Below are 25,572 nucleotides of genomic sequence, written 5' to 3' on the forward strand. Positions count from 1 at the left end.
GGTAAAACCCTACTCCTGCTTGATTAATATTGATGATATGGGTAGTACAAGAGTAGATCTACCACGAGATCAAAGAGGCTAAACCCTAGAAGCTAGCCTATGGTATGATTGTTGTTCGTCCTACGGACTAAAACCCTCTGGTTTATATAGACACCGGAGAGGGTTAGGGTTACACAGAGTCGGTTACAATGGTAGGAGATCTACATATCCGTATCGCCAAGCTTGCCTTCCACGCCAAGGAAAGTCCCATCCGGAGACGGGACGAAGTCTTCAATCTTGTATCTTCATAGTCCAGGAGTCCGGCCAACGGTGATAGTTCGGCTATCCGGACATCCTCTAATCCGGGACTCCCTCAGTAGCCCCTGAACCAGGCTTCAATGACGACGAGTCCAGCGCGCATATTGTCTTCGTCATTGCAAGGCGGGTTCCTCCTCCGAATACTTCATAGAAGATTTTGAACACAAGGATAGTGTCCGGCTCTGCAAAATAAGTTCCACACACCATCGTAGAGAGAATAATCTTTACACAAATTCAATCTGCTGACGTATTCTGCGGCGTGACGTCACACCGCGGCCAAGCCTTTATTGGAATCGTTTTTACTGTCCCACCTCAGCGTGTTTAGCCAGGCGGTTTCTTTGGCACGTCTTATCAAAGCGGAGATCGTGCCCCCTTATTCCGGGATTCTCATCAATACGAGCGTGGGTAATCCAACCGCGCCATTGATTATGGCGCTTGGGAGATAAGCGAGTTTTACCAGGCTGGTGGGGGACGCATAGCTTCGTCCGTCCATATAAGGAGATAAGGATCCACCTTTTCACCTGCGCGTTCTTCCTCCTTTGCTCATCCATTTCCGCGCACTCGAGCTCCAGCGCCCAAGTCCGCACATCCCTCCTCAACCTTCTCCAGCCATGTCCAGAGTGGGAGGCAAGTGGATGATCTCCTCCGTAACGGAGGAACAAGTCAAAAAGCTACGGAAGGCTGGATACTTGTCCAGCGACATCGCGCATCGGCTCCCCGACAAGGGGCACCTCCTTCCCACCCCCAGGCCCCATGAGAGGGTGGTGTTCCTCACCCACTTCCTCCGCGGACTAGGTTTTCCACTTCACCCATTTGTCCGGGGTCTCATGTTCTACTATGGCCTAGATTTCCACGATCTGGCCCCAAACTTCATCCTCAACAGCTCGGCATTCATCGTCGTGTGCGAGGCCTTCCTCTGCATCCAGCCCCACTTCGGCTTATGGCTGAAGACTTTTAATGTCAAGCCGAAGGTAGTGGGCGGCCGCGGAGGCGCCATGGTGGGCCGGATGACCAACGTCCTATGGCTTGAGGGCTCCTTCGTGGAGACAATAAAGGGGTGGCAATCGGGGTGGTTCTACATCATCGAGCCACGTGACCCTGAATGGGCAGCGGCCCCCGAATTCCAATCTGGCATCCCCACACGGCTCACCTCCTGGAAAGAGAAGGGCCTGACATGGGGTGATTTGGAAGAGCTGACCGGACTCCAAACCTGCGTCCAAAACCTTGTGCACAAGAAGATCAAGCTCATCAACGTAGTCCAGGTCATGCTCATCCGCCGGATCCTCCTGTGCCAACAACGGGCCTTCAACTTGTGGGAGTTTGATCCGGCACAACACCAAACCTTGAGCAGGCTCTTCGACACTACGTACGAAGATGCCTGGAAGGTGTTGTTCAAGGGCGCCGAAGCTCCCCCATCCACTACCGAAGATCGCGGATTCAGCTCGCAACGTCAAACCGGCGAGGTAAGCTATTTTACCCATTACAGGACACTTGTTTTTCATAGTTTGACTCTATGCGGGATCTAAACTCCCTTACCTTTGACAGGCCTGGCAGAAGAAGTCCGGGCAGGTTAATTGTCCGGCTCCCTTACCAGAAGACCCAGCGGACGCCCGATTGACGGGGCTGCTGGTTCCGGCACCTCACGTGGTGCCGGATAAGAAGGCCAATAAGAAGGCCATGGGAACCCGAAAGAGTTCCCGGCGTCAGGTGTTATCGGACTCATCGTCTGATGACTCCGAGGTGGACTCCTCCCGCGAAGACGAGAAGAGGCTTCTCCCCCAGTGGGGGAGAGAAGAAAAGGAAGGCCTCCCCAACTAGGGAGGCCGGACTGTCCAAGAAGGGAAGGACCCTTCCTCCGGACTACTCCACCAACATCGACGACGGCGAAGAGGAGTGGCCACCGAGGGCTAAGCCCCTGGCGACATCGTTAGTGTCCGGATACCGGAATAATTCATGGCGTTTCGTTTGTCGCATAGAATCTCCTAATGCCGAATACAACCCTGCAGCCCGCCCAAGGACGGGCTCGACATTTCAACGAGCGGCTCCCTGGCTCCATCAGACGTGAATAGCACTTCACTTCTGGCCGCCTCCTCTCCTCGCGCTGCTGATGACGCCGAGGTGGGGTCCCAAAAGGGGCCCATCCAGGAGGAGGAGGTCCCAGAGGTGCCGCAAGGCAACCTCCCATACTTTGGGCATAAGGGGGATCAAACACCAAAGGGTTCTAAGTCCGGCCCTGGGCCAGACTCCGCACCGGAACCTTCAATGATTCAGGAGTCCTGCAGGCGGCCCCTTCGTAAGAAGGGCAAGACTGTGACGCCGGTGGCCTCCGTCCAACCAAAGGCACCGGATAGCTTGCTGGAGGCGCTTAACAGCGCCTCCATCGACGAGGAGCACCGCATTATCATGAGTGCGGTGATCCAGAAAGTTCACTCTGCCAAGAGCGGGCTGACTGAAGCCTGTACCAGCCTTCTAACAGGCTTTGAGGTAAGTTTTTAAGATATGTAAGAATATTACCGCATAGACAGTAGCCCCTGATGCTTAGTTCGGTGTTCGGAAAGAAAAGTCGAGCTGAGGATCTAAAAAGATATACGTAGGAGTCTAACATAAATATGTCAATATGGGGGTGCAAGCTGCGTTGCTGACCTCTGCCGCACTGACTGCGGAGGTCAATGCATTGAAGGAGAGCCTCGAGTGGTCCGAGAACGAGCTCGGCCTTGCCAAGAAGCAGTTCGAGGACAAGGAAGGTAAGTAATACCTTATTAAAGTAATACCTTATAGAAAGGATTTGGTTGCAGAAAATGACAGGAATAACATGAGTATTGCAGGGGCCACGAACGAGGTGGCGACCCTGAAGGAAGCGGTGTCCAAGGCCGAAAACAGTGCGGCCGCGGAGCGCACCGAGCGAGAGAAGCAGGAGGCGCGGGTGGCGGAGGTGCGGCAAGAGCTCCAGGCTCTCGTGGAAAAACACGAGAGTTTGGAGCGTGACTCGAAGACTCGAGAGTCCGAGCTCACCTTGGCTCTTGAGAGTGCCAAAGCCGCTAAGGCCGAAGCCCAGAAGGCCCTCCAGGAGATTGAGGCGATAAAAAAGATAGCGGCGGGTAAGGCATTCTATATGCAAAGCAAGCATGTAAAAGTGAATTATCTGTTACTTACCCGAATCCGGAGCTCTCCAGGAGCGTTCGCAGATCTGCCTCATAGTGTGTCCGATGCTGCTGCGTTCTACCGAGCTGAGGAGGGGCGCTCGACGGAAAAGGTGTTCTGGTCTCAATATGTTGAGGCCGGACATCCGGTGCCCCTGAGCGACCAGCTGAAGCAGCTGGTCGAGCTCCACAAGGTGGCCGAACAGGCCATGAAGGGCCTCATAGTTCGGCTGTGGCCTAAAGAAGCCATGCCTGGGAGCTACTTCGGTCTGGTGCGGCGGCTAGTGGACGCTTGTCCATGGATTGAAGTCATCAAGCACTCCGTCTACATTGAAGGTGCCCGTCGGGCCCTTGCCCGTGCTAAAGTGCACTGGGGCAAGATGGACGCTGAGAAGCTTGTGACGGACGCGCCACCGCCGGGCAAGGAGTATCGCAAGCCCGAGATGTACTATGAGGGCATCCTGAAGGGTGCCCGCCTTATAGCGGGTGAATTCTCCAAAGATGTAATTTTTAGTAGACTCGCATTTGTTATCCTGTACGCTGAAAACTTTGTTCATATGCGCTAAGCAACGCTTGTTAATTTAAAATATTACCTTCTGTGCGGCCGTTTATCAAATTTGAGAGATGGCGAGTCATTGGCTTCAGCCCCCATGCCACGAGTGCTGGGGTGTTCGGGATAAACTTGAGCGCTCTTGTTCCCATTCTTGGGTCCTTCGAGGGAGGCGTTCAACACGACGAACGAGGCAACCGGACTATAATGCTTGAACACTCTCACTTAGCCATAGAATTCTATAATTTTAAATTTCGGCGAAGCCCCTGGTATTCGGGAGACCGAGTTCGGGGCGCTATCCACGCCTTGGCCGGACAATGCCGACTCCTCGCTCTAAGCGGCATGAGTCTTTAGGGACCCGAAAAAACCTCTCGAACAGCGACCGGCTCTCGCCCTATCATGACGGTCAGTTTTAGCTTTCTCCACTGAGGTGCTCAACCCAGCTCAACCGGGGCACAATCGCAGTGGTTCTCCCAGCGCTACCTTAGCCGATATAACGGAACGTAAGGTACCAAAACATGGGAGCCGGGCAAACCCAACTATTGACCCAAGACATGATTCGGAGCCGATGCATATAATGCTATAAGTTCGGGGTGCCGCACTTGTGAAAGTGTTCGGACTTATCACACCATGTTTTGGGGTACTTAAGCCCCTGGTGTATTGACCGTACCAAGTTGTACGGGTGCAACATGTCATAGATGAACATTTATGAAAAAAAAGGAATGCAATAATAAGCAGAAGCTATGTATTGTTTATTCAAAAGATACTGCAATGAAAGAAGAACGATACAAATAGTGAGATAAGCAAGGGATGGGACTATTTAACATGTCCCCCTCCAGGGGTAGGCTGCGGGATGGTATGTAAAACAGGTATACTGCTCGTAATAGAGACCACCTGGATACTCGATGTAGCTTTTCTGCTTCCCTGGCTGTTGCATCGTGAGTTCTGCAATTCTACTGCCGGATAGGGCTTCTGGAAAACGGAGTCCTAAGAATAAGAAAAAAAATAATGACACAACTGGGAGCCCCTGGTGCGGTTGAGCCGCACTCTGGGCATGCCATGGTTGTGCCCCTCCCCCTATGCCCATGGTATCTCCAGAGCGTAGTTATGTACGCGTGGTACTGGTCTCGCAATTTTGCGAGGGCTGGGGTTGGGGCCGCATTGCTATACGTGCTCGGAACGTGCCAGGCGGTCTTGTTGTAGGTTACTCCGGGCGCGCTTGATGGTGTCCGGACGTTTAGTAGTCGGACTCGAGAATTGCCTTAAGAGGCTGCTTTGTACTTCCGCCGCGAGGGCCGCCGTATGCTCCTCCGTTCGGAGAGAGCGGTCGGTGTTTCCATTGACCGTGATTACTCCTCGAGGGCTTGGCATCTTGAGCTTGAGGTATGCATAGTGCGGCACCACATTGAACTTTGCAAATGTGGTTCGTCCGAGCAGTGCGTGATAGCCGCTGCGGAACAGGACTATGTCAAAGATTAATTCCTCGCTTCGGAAGTTATCCGGGGATCCGAAGACCACTTTGAGTGTAACTTAGCCTGTATAGTTCACCTCTACACCGGGTATGATGCCTTTAAAGGTCGTTTTTATTGGTTTAATCCTTGAGGGGTTTATGCCCATTTTGCGCACTGTATCCTGGTAAAGCAGGTTCAGGCTGCTGCCGCCGTCCATCAGGACTCTAGTGAGGTGAAATCCGTCAATGATTGGGTCAAGAACCAATGCGGCAAATCCGCCGTGGCGGATGCTAGTGGGGTGGTCCCTTCGATCAAAAGTGATCGGGCAGGAGGACCACGGGTTGAACTTTGGGGCGACTGGCTCCATCGCGTATACGTCCCTTAGTGCACACTTCCGCTCCCTTTTGGGTATGTGGGTTGCGTATATCATGTTCACCGTCCGCACTTGTGGGGGAAAGCCCTTCTGTTCTCTATTGTTCGGCGGCCGGGGATCCTCCTCGTCATCGCTATGTAGCCCCTTGTCTTTGTTTTTGGCATTTAACTTGCCTGCCTGCTTGAACACCCAACAATCCCTGTAGGTGTGGTTGGCTGGTTTTTCGGGGGTGCCATGTATCTAGCACGAGCGATCGAGTATTCGGTCCAAATTGGACGGTCCCTGAGTATTCATTTTGAACGGCTTTTTCCGCTGACCGGGTTTAGAGCCTCTGAATCCGGCATTGACCATCGTATCTTCAGCATTATCGCCGTTAATGCGGCGCTAGTGCTTGTTACAACGCGACCTGCCATTGCTGTCCTTGGTATCCGAACTACCAGGGTTTTTGGTCAGGTTGTTACTGCGAGCTAGCCGGCTGTCCTCTCCCGCGCAGAAGCGGGTCATGAGTGATCTGAGGGCTGCCATGGATTTCGGCTTTTCCTGTCCTAGGTGCCGGGCAAGCCACTCGTCGCGGATGTTATGTTTGAAGGCTGCAAGGGCCTCTGCATCCGGACAGTCAACGATTTGATTTTTCTTGGTTAAGAACCGTGTCCAGAATTGTCTGGCTGATTCATCTGGCTGCTGAATTATGTGGCTTAGGTCATTGGCGTCTGGTGGTCGCACATATGTGCCCTGGAAGTTATCAAGGAATGCGGCTTCCAGGTCTTCCCAACAACCAATTGATTCTGCTGGCAAGCTGTTGAGCCAATGCCGAGCTGGTCCTTTAAGCTTGAGTGGGAGGTATTTGGTGGCGTGTAGATCGTCACCGCGGGCCATGTGGATGTGAAGGAGATAGTCCTCGATCCAAACCGCAGGATCTGTTGTGCCGTCGTATGATTCAATGTTTACGGGTTTGAAACCCTCGAGGATTTGATGATCCATTACTTCGTCTGTGAAGCATAGTGGGTGTGCGGCGCCTCTGTATTGGGTTATATCACGACGCAGCTCAAATGAGCTTTGTCTACTGTGTTCGGCCCGGCCGGAATTGCTGTATCCGGCGTGACGGTTGTCATCACGTGTCGTGGGGCACCCACGCGATCCGTAGATCGATCTTATTTGCCTTGCCTTGTCCTCCAATGTGTCTCGCAAGTCTGGCGCATTTCCCCATGGCTTTGTACTTTTCGAGCGACGCCGGGGTGCGGTTTTAGTGGAGGGCCTAGAGGCCTCTCTGTCGCGGCCACGAGGTGGCCGGTCGGCCGCATCATGTGTTGGTGATGTAGGTTTGGGTGCTTCCTCCTCTAATTGGGGTAGCAGCCTGCGTTTTGGGTAGCTCTTGGAGGGGCGATCGAGTTTGTACTCTTCGGCTGCAAGGACTTTGGTCCATCTGTCAGCTAGCAAGTCTTGGTCAGCTCTAAGCTGCTGCTGCTTTTTCTTAAGGCTGCTTGCCGTGGCCATAAGCCTGCGCTTGAAACGCTCTTGTTCGACGGGATCCTCGGGCACGACAAATTCGTCGTCGTCGAGGCTTGCTTCATCTTCGGAGTGAGGCATATAATTATCGTCCTCTACCTCTCTGTCTGCCGCTCTATCATGAGGGCTGGCTTCTCTCTCCTCCTGTGCTGAATCCTGCTGGAGGGGGTTGTCTTCGGCACTGTCCGGGGTGTTATTATCTCTCGTGCCGGAATCACCGTTTTTGCTGTGGCGGGATTTAGAGCAGCGCCGCTGACGCCGGCGCTTGGGCTGTTTCTTGGAGGGGTCGTCCTCCGCTATTCCATTGCCATTCCCATCTTTTGGGGTGTCCACCATGTATATGTCGTATGACGAGGTGGCCTTCCGGTGCCCTGTAGGTGCTGGTTCTTGGTTTTCTCCTGCATCGTCGTCCATACTGTCGATGTCTTCGGAGTCGAAGTCGAGCATGTCGGTTAAATCATCGACAGTGGCTACAAAGTGGGTGGTGGGTCGGCGTTGAATTTCTTCGTCGTCCGCATCCCAACCTTCCTGACCATAGTCCGGCCAGGGCTTTCCTGATAAGGAGAGAGACTTTAGTGAATTTAGGATGTCGCCAAAGGGCGAGTGCTGAAAGATGTTCGCGGCAGTGAACTCCATAACCGGCGCCCAATCAGATTTGGTGGGCAGGGGCGCGGGAGGTTCGGAGTCCGGAGAGGAGTCCGACACCTCGGAGTCATGGGCTTTGCAAAGGAAAGGGATGGTGTTCGGCTCAATCGCCGTAGAGATCGTAGCCCCCGAGGCGGTGTCCACCCACTCGTCCTCGATCGGCGAAGTTGGCTCCGAGCTAAGGGTTGGAGCGGACGCTGGTGCGGCCTCCAGGGCACTGTTTGGCGGCAGAGCTAGATCATACCCATCGAGACAGTGCGGTGCGCTTGGCTGTGGCTCGAATCCGTCGAAGATCAAGTCTCCGCAGATGTCGGCCGTGTAGTTCAAACTCCCAAATCTGACCTGATGGCCAGGGGCGTAGCTTTCGATCTGCTCCAGATGGCCAAGTGAATTGGCCCGCAGTGCAAAGCCGCCGTATACAAAGATCTGTCCGGGGAGAAAAGTCTCACCCTGGACCGCGTCGTTGTTGATGATCGAAGGAGCCATCGGGCCTAAAGGCGACGACACAGAGGAACTCTCAATGAAAGCACCAATGTCGGTGTCAAAACCGGCGAATCTCGGGTAGGGGGTCCGGAACTGTGCGTCTAGGCGGATGGTAACAGGAGACAAGGGACACGATGTTTTACCCAGGTTCGGGCCCTCTCGATGGAGGTAAAACCCTACTCCTACTTGATTAATATTGATGATATGAGTAGTACAAGAGTAGATCTACCACGAGATCAAAGAGGCTAAACCCTAGAAGCTAGCCTATGGTATGATTGTTGTTCGTCCTACGGACTAAAACCCTCCGGTTTATATAGACACCGGAGAGGGTTAGGGTTACACAGAGTCGGTTACAATGGTAGGAGATCTACATATCCGTATCGCCAAGCTTGCCTTCCACGCCAAGGAAAGTCCCATCCGGACATGGGACAAAGTCTTCAATCTTGTATCTTCATAGTTCAGGAGTCCAGCCAACGGTGATAGTTTGGCTATCCGGACACCCCCTAATCCGGGACTCCCTCACTACCGCTTAGTGATAAAGTAAAGCAATTATAGGGCGCTTGCATTTCATACAATAAAGCGACAACCATATGGCTCCTGCCAGTTGCCGATAACTCGGTTACAAAACATGATCATCTCATACAGTAAAATATAGCATCACGTCTTGACCATATCACATCACAACATGCCCTGCAAAAACAAGTTAGACGTCCTCTACTTTGTTGTTGCAAATTTTACGTGGCTGCTATGGGCTGAGCAAGAACCGTTCTTACCTACGCATCAAAACCACAATGATAGTTCGTCAAGTTAGTGTTGTTTTAACCTTCGCAAGGACCGGGCGTAGCCACACTCGGTTCAACTAAAGTTGGAGAAACTGACACCCGCCAGCCACCTGTGTGCAAAGCACGTCGGTAGAACCAGTCTCGCGTAAGCATACGCGTAATGTCGGTCCGGGCCGCTTCATCCAACAATACCGCCGGACCAAAGTATGACATGCTGATAAGCAGTATGACTTGTATCGCCCACAACTCACTTGTGTTCTACTCGTGCATATAACATCTACGCATAAAACCAGGCTCTGATACCACTATTGGGGAACGTAGTAATTTTAAAAAAAATCCTACGCACACGCAAGATCATGGTGATACATAGCAACGAGAGGGGAGAGTATTGTCCACATACCCTCGTAGACTGAAAGCAGAAGCATTAGAACAACGCGGTTATGTAGTCGTGCGTCTTCACGGCCCGACCGATCAAGCACCAAAACTACGACACCTCCGAGTTCTAGCACACGTTCAGCTCGATGATGTCCCTCGAACTCCGATCCAGCCGAGTGTCGAGGGAGAGTTCCGTCAGCACGACGGCGTGGTGACGATCTTGATGTTCTACTGTCGCAGGGCTTCGCCTAAGCACCGCTACAATATTATCGAGTAGGACTACAATGGAGGGGGGCACCGCACACGGCTAAGAGATCAAGAGATCAATTGTTGTGTCTATGGGGTGCCCCCCTTCCCCGTATATAAATGAGTGGAGGAGGGGGCGGCCAAGAGGGGTGGCGCGCCCTAGGGGGGAGTCCAACTCCCACCGGGAGTAGGACTCCCCCCTTTCCTATTAGGAGAAGGAGAGGGAAGGAAGAGGAAGGAGGGAGGAAGGAAAGGGGGGTCGGCCCCCTTCCCAATTCGGATTGGGCTTGCGGGGGGGGCTCCTTTGCTCCTTTCCCCTCCTTTCCACTAAGGCCCAATAAGGCCCATATACCTCCCGGAGGGTTCCGAAAGCCTCCCGGAGCTCCGGTATTGTCCCAATCTCACTCAGAACCTTTCCGGTGTCCAAATATAGTTGTCCAATATATCGATATTTATGTCTCGACCATTTTGAGACTCCTCGCCATGTCTGTGATCACATCCAGGACTCCGAACAACCTTCGGTATATCAAAACTCATAATATAACTATCATCGAAACCTTAAGCGTGCGGACCCTATGGGTTCGAGAACTATGTAGACATGACCGAGACACGTTTCCGGTCAATAACCAATAGCGGAACCTGGATGCTCATATTGGCTCCTACATATTCTACGAAGATCTTTATCGGTCAAACCGCATAACAACATACGTTGTTCCCTTTGTCATCGGTATGTTACTTGCCCGAGATTCGATCATCGGTATCTCAATACCTCGTTCAATATCGTTACCGGCAAGTCTCTTTACTCGTTATATAATGCATCATTCTGTAACTAACTCATTAGCTACATTGCTTTCAAGGCTTATAGTGATGTGCATTATCGAGAGGGCCCAGAGATACCTCTCCGACAATCGGAGTGACAAAACCTAATCTCGAAATACGTCAACTCAACATGTACCTTTGGAGACACCTGTAGAGCTCCTTTATAATCACCCAGTTACGTTGTGACATTTGGTAGCACACAACGTGTTCCTCCGGTAAACGGGAGTTGCATAATCTCATAGTTATAGGAACATGTATAAGTCATGAAGAAAGCAATAGCAACATACTAAACGATCAAGTGCTAAGCTAACGGAATGGGTCATGTCAATCACATCATTCTACTAATGATGTGATCCCGTTAATCAAATGACAACTCATGTCTATGGTTAGGAAACATAACCATCTTTGATTAATGAGCTAGTCAAGTAAAGGCATACTAGTGACATTATGTTTGTCTATATATTCACACATGTATCATGTTTCCAGTTAATACAATTATAGCATGAATAATAAACATTTATCATGATATAAGGAAATAAATATTAACTTTATTATTGCCTCTAGGTCATATTTCCTTCGGGATTTACCCTTGTCATTTTGGGGATATGCTCTAGAAACTGCAGCTTTCACACTAAACTGGGTACCATCAAAGTCCGTAGATAAGACACCATATGAGATATGGATTGCAAAGAGTCACAATTTGTCTTGTTGGAAAGTTTGGGGATGTGAAACATATGTCAAGCGACTCCAGTCGGACAAGCTCACACCCAAATCGGACAGGTGTATATTCGTGGGATATCCAAGGGAAACCTTGGGATATTCCTTCTACAACTACGAAGAGGGAAAAGTGTTTGTCGCTCGACATGGAGTTTTCCTTGAGAAAGAGTTTCTTAATTGGAAGGCTAGTGGTAGGACGATCCGACTCGAAGAAATTCGAGAACCACACGGGGACGTTTCGGTAGGTGATTCTATCACACCAGAATTAGCCAGGGAACCCGTAGTGGAGTCGACACCAGTTCCATGGAGGTCGGAAAGGTTGTGCAATTTGCACGACTACAATGTGTTGTTCTTGGAGAACAACGAGCCGACTATGTATGCAGAAGAGATGGTGAGCCCTGATTCCGAGTTATGGCTTGAGGCCATGAGATTTGAATTAAAGTCCATGGATGACAATCAAATTTGGAACTTGGTTGATGTGACAGATGGCATTCGAGCTATTGGGTGCAAATGTATATTTAAAAAGAAAACTGATATGGATGGAAATGTCGCAGTCCATGAGTCTCGACTTGTCACTAAAGGTTACCAACAAGTTCAAGGAGTTGACTATGCTGAGACTTACTCACCGGTAGCGATGCCTAAATCAATTCAGATCATTCTTGCTATAGCCGCATATTTTGATTATGAGATATGGCATATGGATATCTAACAACTTTCCATAATGGAAATTTAACCGAGGACATGTATATGACACAACCCGAGGGTTTTATCGATCCAAAGAATTCTAGCATGGTATGCAAGCTTCAGAGATCCATTTATAGATTGAGGCAAGCATCTCGGCATTGGAACATTCGTTTTAATGAAGCGGAAAAACAGTTTGGCTTCATCAAGAACGACTGTGATCATTGTGTATTGAAGAAGGTCACTTGGAGCTCAGTAGCATTTCTGATATTATATGTGGATGACATATTGTTGATTGGAAATGATGTTCAAATGCTTGAATCTGTCAAGGACTCATTGAAAAATAGTTTTTCAATGAAGGACTTGGGAGAAGCAGCTTATATTTTGGGAACCAAGATCCATATAGATAGATCGAGAAATCTTATTGGATTAAGCCAGAGTGCGTATATTGACAAGGTGTTGGAGCGGTTCAATATGCAAGTTTCCAAGAAGGTTTTCTTGCCCATGTCACATGGCATTAGTCTTAGCAAGCCTCAGAGTCCTTCGACTCCTGATGAGCGAAGACGCATGGATGGGATTCCGTATGCTTCGGCTATTAGGTCCATCATTATTGCTATTGTATGTAGTCATCCCAATGTTAGCTTTGTCTCAGCATGGTGGGCAGGTACCAGGATGATCCAGCTGAGTGTCACTGGAAAACGGTTAAGAATATCCTTAAGTACTTGAGAAGGACTAAGGATGTGTTCTTGGTTTATGGAGGTGAGTATGAGCTCGTTGTAAAGAGTTACACCGATGCTAGCTTCCAAACCGATAGGTACGATAGTCAATCACAATCTGGGTTTGTGTTCATTCTGAATGGAGGAGTAGTGAGCTAGAGGAGTTCCAAGCAAGATACGGTAGCTGATTCTACAACAGAGACCGAGTACATTGCGGCTTCTGAAGCTGCAAAAGAAGGTGTTTGGGTGAAGAATTTTATTTCTGATCTTGGTGTAGTTTAGAGCTCATCCAATCCATTGGACCTCTATTGTGATAATAGTGGTACTATCATGCAACTCAAGGAACCACGAAACCATCATAAAATCCGACACATACTCGAGCGTTTTAACCTTATTCGCAACATTGTCGATAGATCTAATGTAAACATATGCAAGGTACACACGGATGCAAATGTTGTTGATACATTGAGAAAGCCTCTCCCACGGCCGAAGCATGAGGCGCACATGGGTTCCATGGGCATACGATGCCTAATTGATTGACTATAGTGCAAGTGAGAGACTGTTGGAGATATCCCTAGAGGCAATCATGTGATGATGATATTTCCCTATGTATTCATGATTCTTTTGTATTGTCCCTGAACATCATCAATGATATGTATTAATAAGTATGTGACTTGTTTGTGGGACTATGTATTGTGTGATGATCGTTCTAATGGTCCCTAGCTGACAAGGTTATGCGCACACATATCCTTGACTAGTATACGACTTGGTTAATGACTATGTTTCACAAGTCATGTGCATGGAGATGCTAAACCGATATTATGGACTCGGGAATGGAGATCACCGAGTTAGACAGACCCACTTTGAGACGCAGCGAGATATTGTCATATGTTAGTCTCAAGTACAATGTTTATGCCATGTCCTAGACCTGAGGTCCTCACATGTTCTCGGGATGAGGATCGATTCACTTAGGGTCTATCAAACACTACTCTAACTGGGTAGTTATAAAGGTAGCTTTCGGGTGAGTCATGAGACATGCCGTGAGACATGGCTGACCAAGATGGGATTTGCCCCTCCTATACTGAGAGATATTCTCTTGGCCCTCTGAGTGATCAGATTCAAAAATCATGGCCATGCGACCTGGCTTAAGTGTTAACCCGGTTCTGGAATCTGTATCACGGTTTCAAGAAGAGAGATCGAGCTACCACAAGGGTGACAAGTACTCGCCTTGAGCTCGACAAGATATATCGTGAGGCAAAAAGGAATGTTGCATATTACAAATTGCCGAGGTTCGCCAACGAGTTTACGCACACATGGGAGTTGGCATGTTCTGCTAGGAGCCGCTACCAACTATCGACTCTAGTCATGTCCATGTGTACGTGAACCTATAGGGTCGCACACTTAAGGGGTTGCAGCCCATCCAGATTGGGTCCGAGTGGGAAATGGATGTAGACTCCTAGTGGGCTTAGGTGTTAAGCTCACCTTGGAGGTTTATATAAAGGGGAGTGCGCGCACCATTTAGAGTTGATCTTTTTCCACCCTGGACAGCCGCTGCCACAACTCCCCACGCCCATGCCTGGCGACCGGACCTAGCACTCCGCCTCCCGACACTGCACCCCGCACATGTGGATATCTTGGAGGCACCGCACTTGCGGTGCTCAGATGAACCGTTCGAGGAATCCACGAGGTACCGTTCATGGGTCTTCACTGTTCGCGAGAGACCGACGACGCAAGGAGGAGATCGACTACGAGCATCATCAACTCTACTTCCACTGCGGTGACTGTGCGTCTAGTGGTAAACCCGACCCCGTGATCTATTTCCAGCAGCATGATCTTGGGTGTGTGGTATTTTTTTTATTTGGCGCTAGTGTAGCGTACCGCATGTTTCAACACCACCCGCGATGTATGACACCGACAGTACTCATTTGGCTTGTTTTCCCTAGCTATTAACTTGGTCGGGCATGGAGGATGTGACATCCTGGCTTAACAGGAATGATATACTACTCATATTACCAAGATGCACCTTTTTTCCGGGAGCCCATTCAAAAAGAACCTCAAAGTTAAGCATGCCTAACTTGTAGTCATTTGAGGATGAGTGGCCGACTGGGAAGTTGATCCTGGGTGCGCACGAGTGAGGACAAAGTGCGCAGGAAAGACTAGTGTTAGTCTATGGGGCTAGTCTAGATCCTAGGCGCAACGTCCAGGAAATAGTGTTTGGCCAGGGCATTACAATTGGTACCAGAGTCGACTTTCGCGATTGTACGGGCGTGTGCGGGTCAGTTATGCATAAATGATGCACATGTGGATACTGGCACTAACGCGTACAGATGTGTGCCAAGAGGAAACATTCTTGCTGGACCGACAGGGACATCGGTACCTTTCAGAGGAATAGGGTGTATGACATCTTGGCTTAATAGGAATTATAAATTACTCATATCAACAAGGTGCACTTTCTTTTGAGGGAGCCCATCCAAACGAAACCTCAAAGTTCAGCATGCCTCGCTTGGAGTAATTTAAGGATGGGTGACCGACTGAAAAGTTAATTCCGGATGCGCACGAGTGAGGACAAAGTGCGCGGAAAAGAGTAGTATTAGTACGTGGACTAGTATTGACCGGGGCGTTACAGGGGACTTCATCTCTGAAGATGAGTTCGTCGATAACGCCCCTACAAATTAGGATGCTTCCTATTCAGAACGCCTATAGGGATAAGTTGGCCATCATATTTGGCTTGGCACTTTACATGATCTTGTAATGATACCTATGAACATCTCAATGGAATAAAGTGGAGTGTTGTTTTCCAAAAAAACAAGGTGGTACACTCTTGAGCTAGAGTAATCAATAGAGAAAAAACATTAAGAAAGGGAGAGAAAGTTTCGAGGGAGAACAGTGGCAAGTCTTAGGTCGCGGAGTATCTACTCACGAGCTCAAATGCTCTATGATGAACAGTAAAATCAAAACAATAGTAAAAAATTCAAAAATCTGAATTTTATTTTGTGCAAACTTTTCTAGAAATCGTGGTAAAATAACAAAATTGTTGCTCCCGAAATGCTATTTCAAAAGCATTTTGGAGTGTTGATTTTGTTTTTTTGCCAAGACCTCCATGAATGTGATTTCGGCATGAAAATTTGCAAGCACTGAGAACATTTGTTGAAGTTTGCACAAAAAAATTCAGACTTTTTTGATATATTTTTTCATTTTTTTTGGAATTTACTGTTCTTCCCAAGCTCAAATGAGCTCGGCAAATGAGCTCGGGGGTAGAAGGGGATTTTCTCAAGTCCTGAAATTATACAGGTTACGTACAGCGGTATTTAAAATGCATTAGTGGGTGTCACGGAAACTCATCTGCAGGCCAAAAAGTTGGCCACCAGACAAAATTTTCTATGTTTAAATAGTCTTTCAAGGCATAACAAAATAGTTATTGTTTTGTTATTCATAATGTTGCTTGTGTATATATATTGTCAGGTCAAAGTCAATTTCTGGTGACCTTGAGATTGCTTGTTGTGCAGTTTCTGTGTGAAGTGATGAGAAATTAGTGTAGACAACGAAAGGATCATCGTTCCTGTCTCTGATTTTCTCAGGATAAAAGCTCTGTCAGCCGAAGCAAGTGAGAACACCAAGCAAGCTTAAGGAGTTACAGCACGACACGATCTCCCCTTGATAAGATTCAGTCAGTCATATTATGTTTCTACATCACAGTCAGTCATATTCGGATCACAGATCAGAATTGACTTTCACTGATATGTTCTAACTCAGATTTCTACCGACACGTCAGAAGCCAATCAGTAGAAGTAGATTGGGCCTAGATTTAGCAACTCTCAACGTCTTGCAATTGACAGTTTTTGACACACGAACGGGAACTGCACTAACATAGCAACTAGATTTTTTACATCTGAATATTTTACACGACGATTCGAGCTAAAGCTGACTACCCCAACTATGATCGACTAAGCAAAACCTGTTTGCAAAGTTCAGAGTTCAGACTAGCGCGTAAGCAGGTTCCACGAGGAACGAGTCAACGTAGTCGTACTCCGTCCGGCCAAAGCCGCCGCTGGCCGGCGCCATCCCCATGGGCTGGCACACCCCTTCTGCCGGCGACGATGGTACCGACAGTGGCGGCGGCGCCCACACGGAGGCCGACAGCAGCCGCCGGGCCTTCCAGCCGAGCACGATCTTGTTCGGTCTCGTCTCCTCCACCGTGTACCCGTCGTTGAACAGCCCGAGGAGCAGCCTGGCCTGGCTGTGGTTGAAGCAGCTCAGCGGCACCATCTCGAACCCGCTCCCGCGCATCCACTCGCCCCACCCGCGCCTGCCCTCGCCGTCCGTCCCTCGGTACGCGCGGCTCACGGCGCCGGCGATGTTGGGGGCGAGGATGACCCGCTCTACGAGGCCGCGCACCCGGCTCTGTGTCGGGAAACCGGCCTCCAGCGAGTCCCACACCGCTGAGTACCGGTGTAGCTCCTCCATGAACCGGCCCACGAAGCCTCCCGCCGCGGCGTCGCTCGCCTCCTCCTCGCTCTTCTCCGCTTCCCCTTCCTCCTCCACCACCGTCACCACCTTGGCCCCGAGAGAGGCCATGCCGGTCAAGAACGACGCCACCGAGCCAGTGGGCCGTCTGACGGTGGTCGTCGCCGCGGCTTGGTGGAGTATGCAGTTGGCCACGAGCGTCTCCCCCTTGACCATCCTGACCGTCGCCGGCCGGAACCTCTCGTCCGAGTCCAGACGGCAATGTCCGAACGAGAAGGGCTGCCCGATGGATCCGGCGAAGGCCGCGAGGCGCCGTCCGGCCTCCTGGACTGCTCGCGCACCGCCCCCGCCACTCCGCGTGATGGCGGTGATGCGCAGGTGGGGAGGCGACACGCCGTCGGGTCGTGACGTCATGGCCTGCATCAGAGACGCCCACTGGATGCCCTCGGCGAGGTCGTAGTCCACGATGTGGACGCGCCGGTCGCCCGCCACCGCCTCCAGGATCGCCTGGTTCGCGGTGAAGTGGCCGAACTTCATGTACGGCGACATGTCCTGGAGCATCTGGAATGCCGTCAAGACGTCGCCGGTGCTGTGGTGGTGGGATGCGGCCATGGCGGCCTGCCTGCTGGTCCCAGCCACGGAGTGGGACCCATCTAGGAGCCCCTGGAGCGCGTCGGTGAAGTGCGCGGCGAGGCGCTCCATGTTGGATGCGCCAGCGTTGCCGCTGGTGCTGGAGACCATCTCCTTGAGCCGAACCAATATCACCCGTGCCAGCTCCCGGCTCTTGTGCGGGCCGGAGAGCGCCTCGGCGGCGGCCATGAGCAGGTGCAGCAGCCGGAGGCCTTTCTCGGGATTGCAGTCCGGCATGTCGTCGTGCTGCACGGGCGTGCCTGGGTTCGTCGTGGTGGTGCTGCTCGGGTCGGAGGCGTTGGAGTAGCAGGGACCGTCCGTGAACATGGTTGGGTGCTCGTCGGGCTTGCCGATAAGAGTGTCATCGCAGAGCATGGACTCGATCAGGCCGTGGAGGTCGTGGCCGCCGTCGTCGGAGGAGAACAGGCCCCAGTCGGCGACCGGGGAGAGCGCATTCCACCCGTACAGCCCCATGCCGTCGTCAAGGGAGGAGGACGGGGAGGTGGAGATGGAGCTATAGCCGGAGATCTCGAGATCCCCGACCATGTCCTCCATGGTCACGTCCATGGCTTCCTCGTTGTCACGCTGTACTTGTTGTCTCCACGTTGGAATGTTTTGGCGCGTGGGAGCAGAGGGGAGAGCGGTGGGCAGGGAGCACGGATTTTACAAGTACAGAAGGACACGGGAGCTCGCTTATTTATAGTCATGGAGGAGGGTGTTCCATCCAGGGCGCCGGGACTCGGCAAAACCGGCATTAGCTCGAGCAACAGGTTCTAGCCTCCCAACTGGGCCTAAAATATTGTGTACCATGGGCGGAGTTTGTTTTTCTCGTTAAATCACATGGATCATTAATTCTTTTTTGAGCAACGAGGCAAGTACTCTACCTATTGCATTAAGAAAGAAGAGAATGAGGATTTTCTATTTTTGCCAAGGAAAAAACAATGAGAATCTGTTCTTTTTCTAATAACTCACCGGGAATCTGGTTTATATTAGATTCTCATTCTATAAAATTTAAGAAGAAGAAGATAATGGCCAATGATTAAAGAAAAAGATGAGTGGAAAACCCCACGTCATCCACGTCTCGCGACACGGGGAAAGCTAGCCGCCGCCGGCTGGGTTCCCTCTCCGCCACCCCCTTCGCTATGTCGCCGCCGGAGGGCCTGCCGGCAAGCCGCACCGTGCCCCGAGATGGTGGTGGTGGGGCGGCCTCGTCCCTGCACGCCGCGGCGCCACGCCCCCCTCCCAATCGGATCTTGTGTGTCACCTACTCGGTCGGCTGCTATGTCCACTTTGTCGGCTCGGCGCGGCGACACGGGTCTGGCCTGCTCATCCCTCCACCGCCTCCTACCCTTCCAATCGACACAACTCCTCTGTTGTTGCTGCTTGATGCATTAGAGGCCCGCCTCCCCCCCCCCCCAACGGAACGCTCTTCTACTGTTGGTCATGGACGGGCTTGAGGCCCTTGGATAGTGGCGGCCGACCTGGCCGAGGCTCGCCCCTGCCTCGGCACTGGCCGCTCCTCGTCCCCAACGCATCTCCTACGAGCTGTGATTCTGGCTCCTGCGTGTTTGTGTGGTCACGGTAGTATTCTTGGTGGGTGGTTGAGGCCTCGTGGTGGATTCCTTGTCATTGCGGTTCCAGTCCCAGCGGCCATGGAACTTCATTTCCATGTGTCCACGGCATGGCGACGTCCTCCCCAACGTCGCTCTGGCTGCTGTGCTCCTATGCTTGCGCCCTCTCCAGTCCTCGGCTCGCCGCGCGTTCGGCGGCTACGCCCCGACAACTTGGAGTTGTGTTCCCCTTTCTAGTTCCTAGCGTGTCGGTGGCGTCGGTCGCCATCCATCCTCAGTGCCGGAACCTTTTACCACGCAACGTTTCTGACCCTCCACGCCACACCAGTCCCAAAGCTCGCGGTTTTTTGGTGACGCCCAGTGCCTCCCGCTTCGGTAGAAAGCGCAACCCCACCCTCCTTTTGATGTGGTGATCTCGACCAGCGGATTGACCTCCTAATCTCTATACCTGAAATGGCGACAATGGAATTGCTCGGTCCAAGGCCAGGGTGAAAGCTCTGCTCGGTTTGTCAACGCTGGCAGCAACGACACTCGTGGGTGTTGTTTCCCTTTCTGGAGGCAGTGTCATGGCCTTTATTTGTGCCCGTCTTCGAGCATCAGGGAAAACCCATGGTTTGGTTCTTCGGATCGGATGGCGGCGGCGTCATGACGTTGCTTCCCTTCCCTTCTGGAAGGCTCCATCTTGCATGTTCGAGGCATCCCCAGTGTTGGCTCTGGAGATGTTCAACACCTTGCCGGTTCAGCCCGCCCCTCTAGTCCTAGGCTCGGTGGGTTTAGATGTGTCTGTGTTTTTTTCTCTGTTCGGACTGAGCACCCCTTGTCTCTGCTCAGGGTACCATGCACACGCCTTCTCATGTATGTGTTCGTGACATGTCATGTACACATTTTGTTTCCTTCTATCAGTGAATGATACACAACCTTTGCTTATTCGCGAAACATGATTGAAGAAAAATAAACTCCGCCCATGGTACCCAATATTTTACAGAAGCCCAATATTTGACCAGTCTACAAAGGCCAACCTCTCCTGGGGTTTGATAGATCATCAAAAACCATATAGTAGAAGAGTTGCCTAAAAACAAAGTTCATGCTTGTTCTCAACAGCTAGTCTTAGTTTGTGAAAAACAGAACAAAATACATGGTGGTAATTTCATACAAGCTTTAGGGCCAGGGGAAGATAGAAAGATATCATAATAGTGGACCAGGTCCTTAGCAGGAGCTTGCACCCAACTTCAACATTTGAAGATGAGTCAGTCTTGAATCTCATGCGACTAGTTTGGAGAGTGTACCAACTCCAGCAGAGTGATTGGGTTGAGCGCAGTTAGCTTCATATCATTGCCTGATCTTGGAGAAGCAAGAGGAAAGCTAGGGTTCCTACATGCATTGCACCTGTCAAGGAAAGCTTGGATAAAAGAGAATGGCCAAGACACCTTCTGTGTTATCTTCCAGGTCATTCTTCCCACCAACAGTGAGTGTGGATGTCTCATTTGAGTAGAAAATGTTTAGGAGATTGCTTCCACCTTTACCAAGTATTGATCCATGAAAAGGACAAGCCAATTTTGTAGTGTCACCAACATCAACCACCATAACTACTTAATATTAGACCAAATGGCATTATCAAAAACATGTGCAATCCTAGTTTCCAAATGCACCAAATAACATAGGTACAAATGGAGTTAAGTGCAACTTGATTTTGTCTAGCAAGACAATATTTAGCTACAAATATGTGATCATGTCCTAGTGGGAGGTTAAAGAAGGTAGCAATAAGTTGGCGCGTTAGCTTAGCCAACACAACCAACAAACAAGTGATTTTTCAAGGCCTCTTTCCTTAGGTAATTAGGTTGTCTTTCATCATAAGCTTTTATGAGAGGGCAACCACAGGAAAACATTTACACTGTGTGGGACAGTCATAGACCACGCAGAGGGGATGTAGATAGGTTTCACCACACACACACACCCCTTAAAATTAATAATGTTATACAAAAGAACTAGTAGTGTAAACCCCTTTAGAGTCATACTGCCAAATGAGGGCATACTTAGCACTAGACCAGGAGATCCCTTTGATAATCAGCTCAAGGCAGTACGAGGATTCCATGATATTAAAGGGGGGACTCCCCTAAATGTCAAAATAATGTTTTGACCATCCTAGACCTCAACTAAATTCACACATTGGTGGTGACATATAGTATACAGGGGCGAGAACTGAATAAACTATGGGGACCAAACCAAGTGTATTCCCCAAACCATATTTTTCCCCACCCCCACAACCCAACTATAACCTAACTTGAGTGCCTTGCCAACCCACATGAACCCTTGTGATAATCTAGAGGTGTTTTGGGCTTTACAAGCAAAATGATTCAGTCATTCCTGAGATATTTCTTATGTACAATAGTTCATATTTTCCTCACATCTTTGATATACCTCTTGATCCATTAACTTAATAGGTAGAGATTAATATCATTCATAAGCCACCATTCTCCTTTTTCATGCACACTAAATGCCAGTTGGGTGTTTAATTATCAAGTCTAGAGCCCACTTAGAAATTTTTTAAAACAACCTTTGCTGATCTAGCTCTTTGGCAAGGAAAGCTACCAAAAAGATCACAAATGGTTTACTTAAAAATTCATAGATTTTGTTCGCTCCAAAATTCCATAACGCTCATATAATTGTGTTGCCGAAAACCAGCCTATGCACTTTCTCCTTCATGTCGTGCTATGTTACCACTGATGGTCACATTTTCCAATTCTGTGTTGCAGAAGATACAAGTTTGCTCATGCGGCCAACCACAGACTGTTACCATGTGCATGTCCATCGAGAGTGTTTTTATGTATATACAGAACCAAATTTGAAGCTTACATTTCTACTCGATGGAAGCTTCCTTGGAACTTCATAGCCAACAAAGAGACGGTGGACCCACAAACTAAAACTTGTATGTTGAGACCACCAAGTACTCTCCACTTTCCTCCATTTCAAATGATGAATCATATGGGATTTTGGGAAAGGACGAGGCTAGGGAGAGCAAACTTGCCATGGTGAACTCTTGTGGTTGCACACTGAATGTGACGTTGAGATCACTAACGCTTCCATTTTTAAAACAAAACAAAACATGGAATAGATCTCCACAAATTCTCTAATTTAGTCGGTGGTACGATAGAAGACAACTCTCTAAACCATATGTGTAGACTTTAGGATAGATCGTGCACTTCTATCCATTTTCAAGAGCAAACAACTTAGGGCTCAATTACCTCTGATAATAGTTAGGAGCTAAAAAATGTAGGGCAACATCCTTCACAACTTGATTACTCAACCACTGATCAAACTAGAGACTCGTCGTTATAATCATCATAAGTTAAATATTTTGAAACAAAAACAAAGAACCAGGACATTGGAGTTTTTTTAGTGCTATTATAGAACAATCTGAGCCTAGTGAATCCCCATAATTGGAATGAACAATATCCATGGGAACAATTTCCTACCAATGAAAAATTAGATAGGATTTTCATTTGTCCTAATTGAGAAAATAAATACCCTTTAACTTTGATTTCTTATTTAGAAGAGTACATTTCTTATTGCACACCTTTGCTCTTGGACTGTGGCCATTTAATCTAGAATCATTCTTTATTTAAGTTTGAAAATGCTTGTTTTTTTAGAGACAGCCTCACTGAAATTTTCTATGAAATCAGGTGTGAGCCTACTTTAATAGGATCTAACCTGGATAAATGGTATGCTAGACAGGAGCTCGTAAACCAATTTAGTAGACTTCTAAAACCATAAGAATTTAAATGGTTACAACATTGTGTGTGTGTGTGTGAGAGAGAGAGAGAGAGAGACTAAAGAAGGATGTGAGTGCACTACATAAGTTTATTGTCGTAGGAGGAAATATATTATTCTAGTTTTGGAATAGGAAGATGGGAAAGCTGAATTTATGAAATACATTACTAGTTTCTACAAAAATGGTTATTTTACAATTAGCGGATGCTAATATTGCTATGATGCAGAGAAATTAATTGCACCTTTCTCAATGGATGTTGACTTTTGTAAAATAACTAAGGTTGTGTCCGTTTCTGAGACTAAAAACACATTAAATCGATATCACCACATCTTCCTCATTGGACCCAAAGAAACCCCAATCTGCAAACTCATTAATGTGCATCTCCTGCGTCTTCATGTATCATGGCTAAACTATCTAACAGATTGTGTAGAAATGTGTACTCTGGCTGAAAAAGATAAAAGGGAAACCTACCAATGAGTACAACCAGACATAACAACTAGGAGTGAGACTAGTTGACTTGGTTGAGTGAATGGGTGTGCAACTTCATCTCCTAGACTCAAGTGTTCTTCACATTATAGTCACTTGTCACCGCCACCTCCAGTTGTATCCCCCTTCCTAATAGATGCCTCCAACCAAACCTAAATCATCCTATCCTACTTCTTTGTCCTCCCATACTCTCTCCACTACTAGAGACTAGCTAGTGGTCTGGCTAAGCCACAACACTAGTTGATGAAGGCGGTGGCAGGGAGGTCTTTCCTCCGACATCCATCGACGTTGAGATGCAATCTATGGATGGTGTATTGAGGCAGTAGGCATGACTATGCAACAATGATGGATTTTCTAGTTAGGCCGCAGTCTCAATGGTGACCTCGATGTCCATTGATCTTGTCTAGAGGTACGTGGGCAATAACATTTGCCTGCTACATGATAATATGGTTGTTCTATGCTCAAGCGTGCAGGTGACGGTGTGGTCATTGATATGTCTCCGACGTATCTACAATTTTTGATTGTTCCATGCTATTATATTATCTATTTTGGATGTTTTATATGCATTAATATGCTATTTTATATTATTTTTGGGACTAACCTATTAACCTAGAGTCCGGTGCCAGTTCCTATTTTTTCCTTGTATTTGAGTTTCGTAGAAAAGGAATACCAAACGGAATAAAACCTTCGTGATGATTTTTCTTGGACCAGAAGACAACCAGGAGACTTGGAGATGAAGTCGGAGGAGCCACGAGGCGGCCACAAGGACGGAGGGCACGCCCAGGGGGTAGGACGTGCCCCCCACCCTTGTGGGACCCCTATGACCCTCCTGACCTAATTCTTTCGCCTATATATTCCCATATATCCCCAAACCACAATAAGCATCCACGAAAACACTTTTCCACCATCGCAACTTTCTGTACCCGTGAGATCCCATGTAGGGACCTTTTCCGGCCCCCTGCCGGAGGGGGATTCGATCACAGAAGGCTTCTACATTAACTCTATTGCCCTTCCGATGAAGCATGAGTAGTTTTCCACAGACCTACAGGTCCAGTAGATGGCTTCTTCTCTCTCTTTCGTTCTCAATACCATGTTCTCCTCGATGTTCTTGGAGATCTATTCGATGTAATACTTTTCCGTGGTGTGTTTGCCGAGATCCGATGAATTGTGGATTTGTGATCAGCTTATCTATGAATATTATTTGAATCTTCTCTGAATTATTATATGCATGATTTAATATATTTGTAATTCTCTTCTAACTATCGGTTTGGTTTGGCCAACTAGATTGGTTTTTCTTGCAATGGGAGAAGTGCTTAGCTTTGGGTTCAATCGTGCGGTGTCCTTTCCCAATGACAGTAGGGGCAGCAGGGCACGTATTGTATTGTTGTCATCGAGGATAAAAAGATGGGATTTTCATCATATTGCTTGAGTTAATTCCTCTACATCACGCCATCTTACTTAATGTGTTACTCCGTTCTTTATGAACTTAATACTCTAGATGCATGCTGGATAGCGGTTGATGTGTGGAATAATAGTAGTAGATGCAGAATCGTTTTGGTCTACTTGACACGGACGCCATGCCTATATTCATGATCATTGCCTTAGATATCGTCATAACTTTGCGCTTTTCTATCAATTGCTCGGCAGTAATTTGTTCACCCACCGTATTATTTGTTATCTTGAGAGAAGCCTCTAGTGAGACCAATGGCCCCCGGGTCTATTTTCCATCATATTAGTTTTCGATCTACTATTTTGGAATCTTTTACTTTCCGATCTATAAACCAAAAATACCAAAAAAAATTACTTTATCGTTTATCTATCTCTATCAGATCTCACTTTTGCAAGTAAGCGTGAAGGGATTGACAACCCCT

General features: G+C 48.8%; 1 protein-coding gene across 1 annotated transcript; it reads right to left on the minus strand.

Moving 5' to 3' along the window:
* Positions 1-16,586: 16,586 nt before the first annotated feature.
* Positions 16,587-18,525, minus strand: LOC123094976 (protein NODULATION SIGNALING PATHWAY 2-like). The gene has a single exon (XM_044516823.1). It carries the CDS (start codon positions 18,440-18,442, stop codon positions 16,757-16,759), a length of 1,686 nt encoding a protein of 561 aa, XP_044372758.1. The 5' UTR covers positions 18,443-18,525; the 3' UTR covers positions 16,587-16,756.
* Positions 18,526-25,572: the final 7,047 nt, after the last annotated feature.

Source organism: Triticum aestivum, chromosome 4B (genome assembly GCF_018294505.1).
Source record: "Triticum aestivum cultivar Chinese Spring chromosome 4B, IWGSC CS RefSeq v2.1, whole genome shotgun sequence".
In the NCBI taxonomy this organism is placed as follows: domain Eukaryota; kingdom Viridiplantae; phylum Streptophyta; class Magnoliopsida; order Poales; family Poaceae; genus Triticum; species Triticum aestivum.

Excerpts from the sequence above, each read along its gene's own strand:
- LOC123094976 (XM_044516823.1), bottom strand. The coding sequence starts at position 18,442 with ATGGACGTGACCATGGAGGACATGGTCGGGGATCTCGAGATCTCCGGC.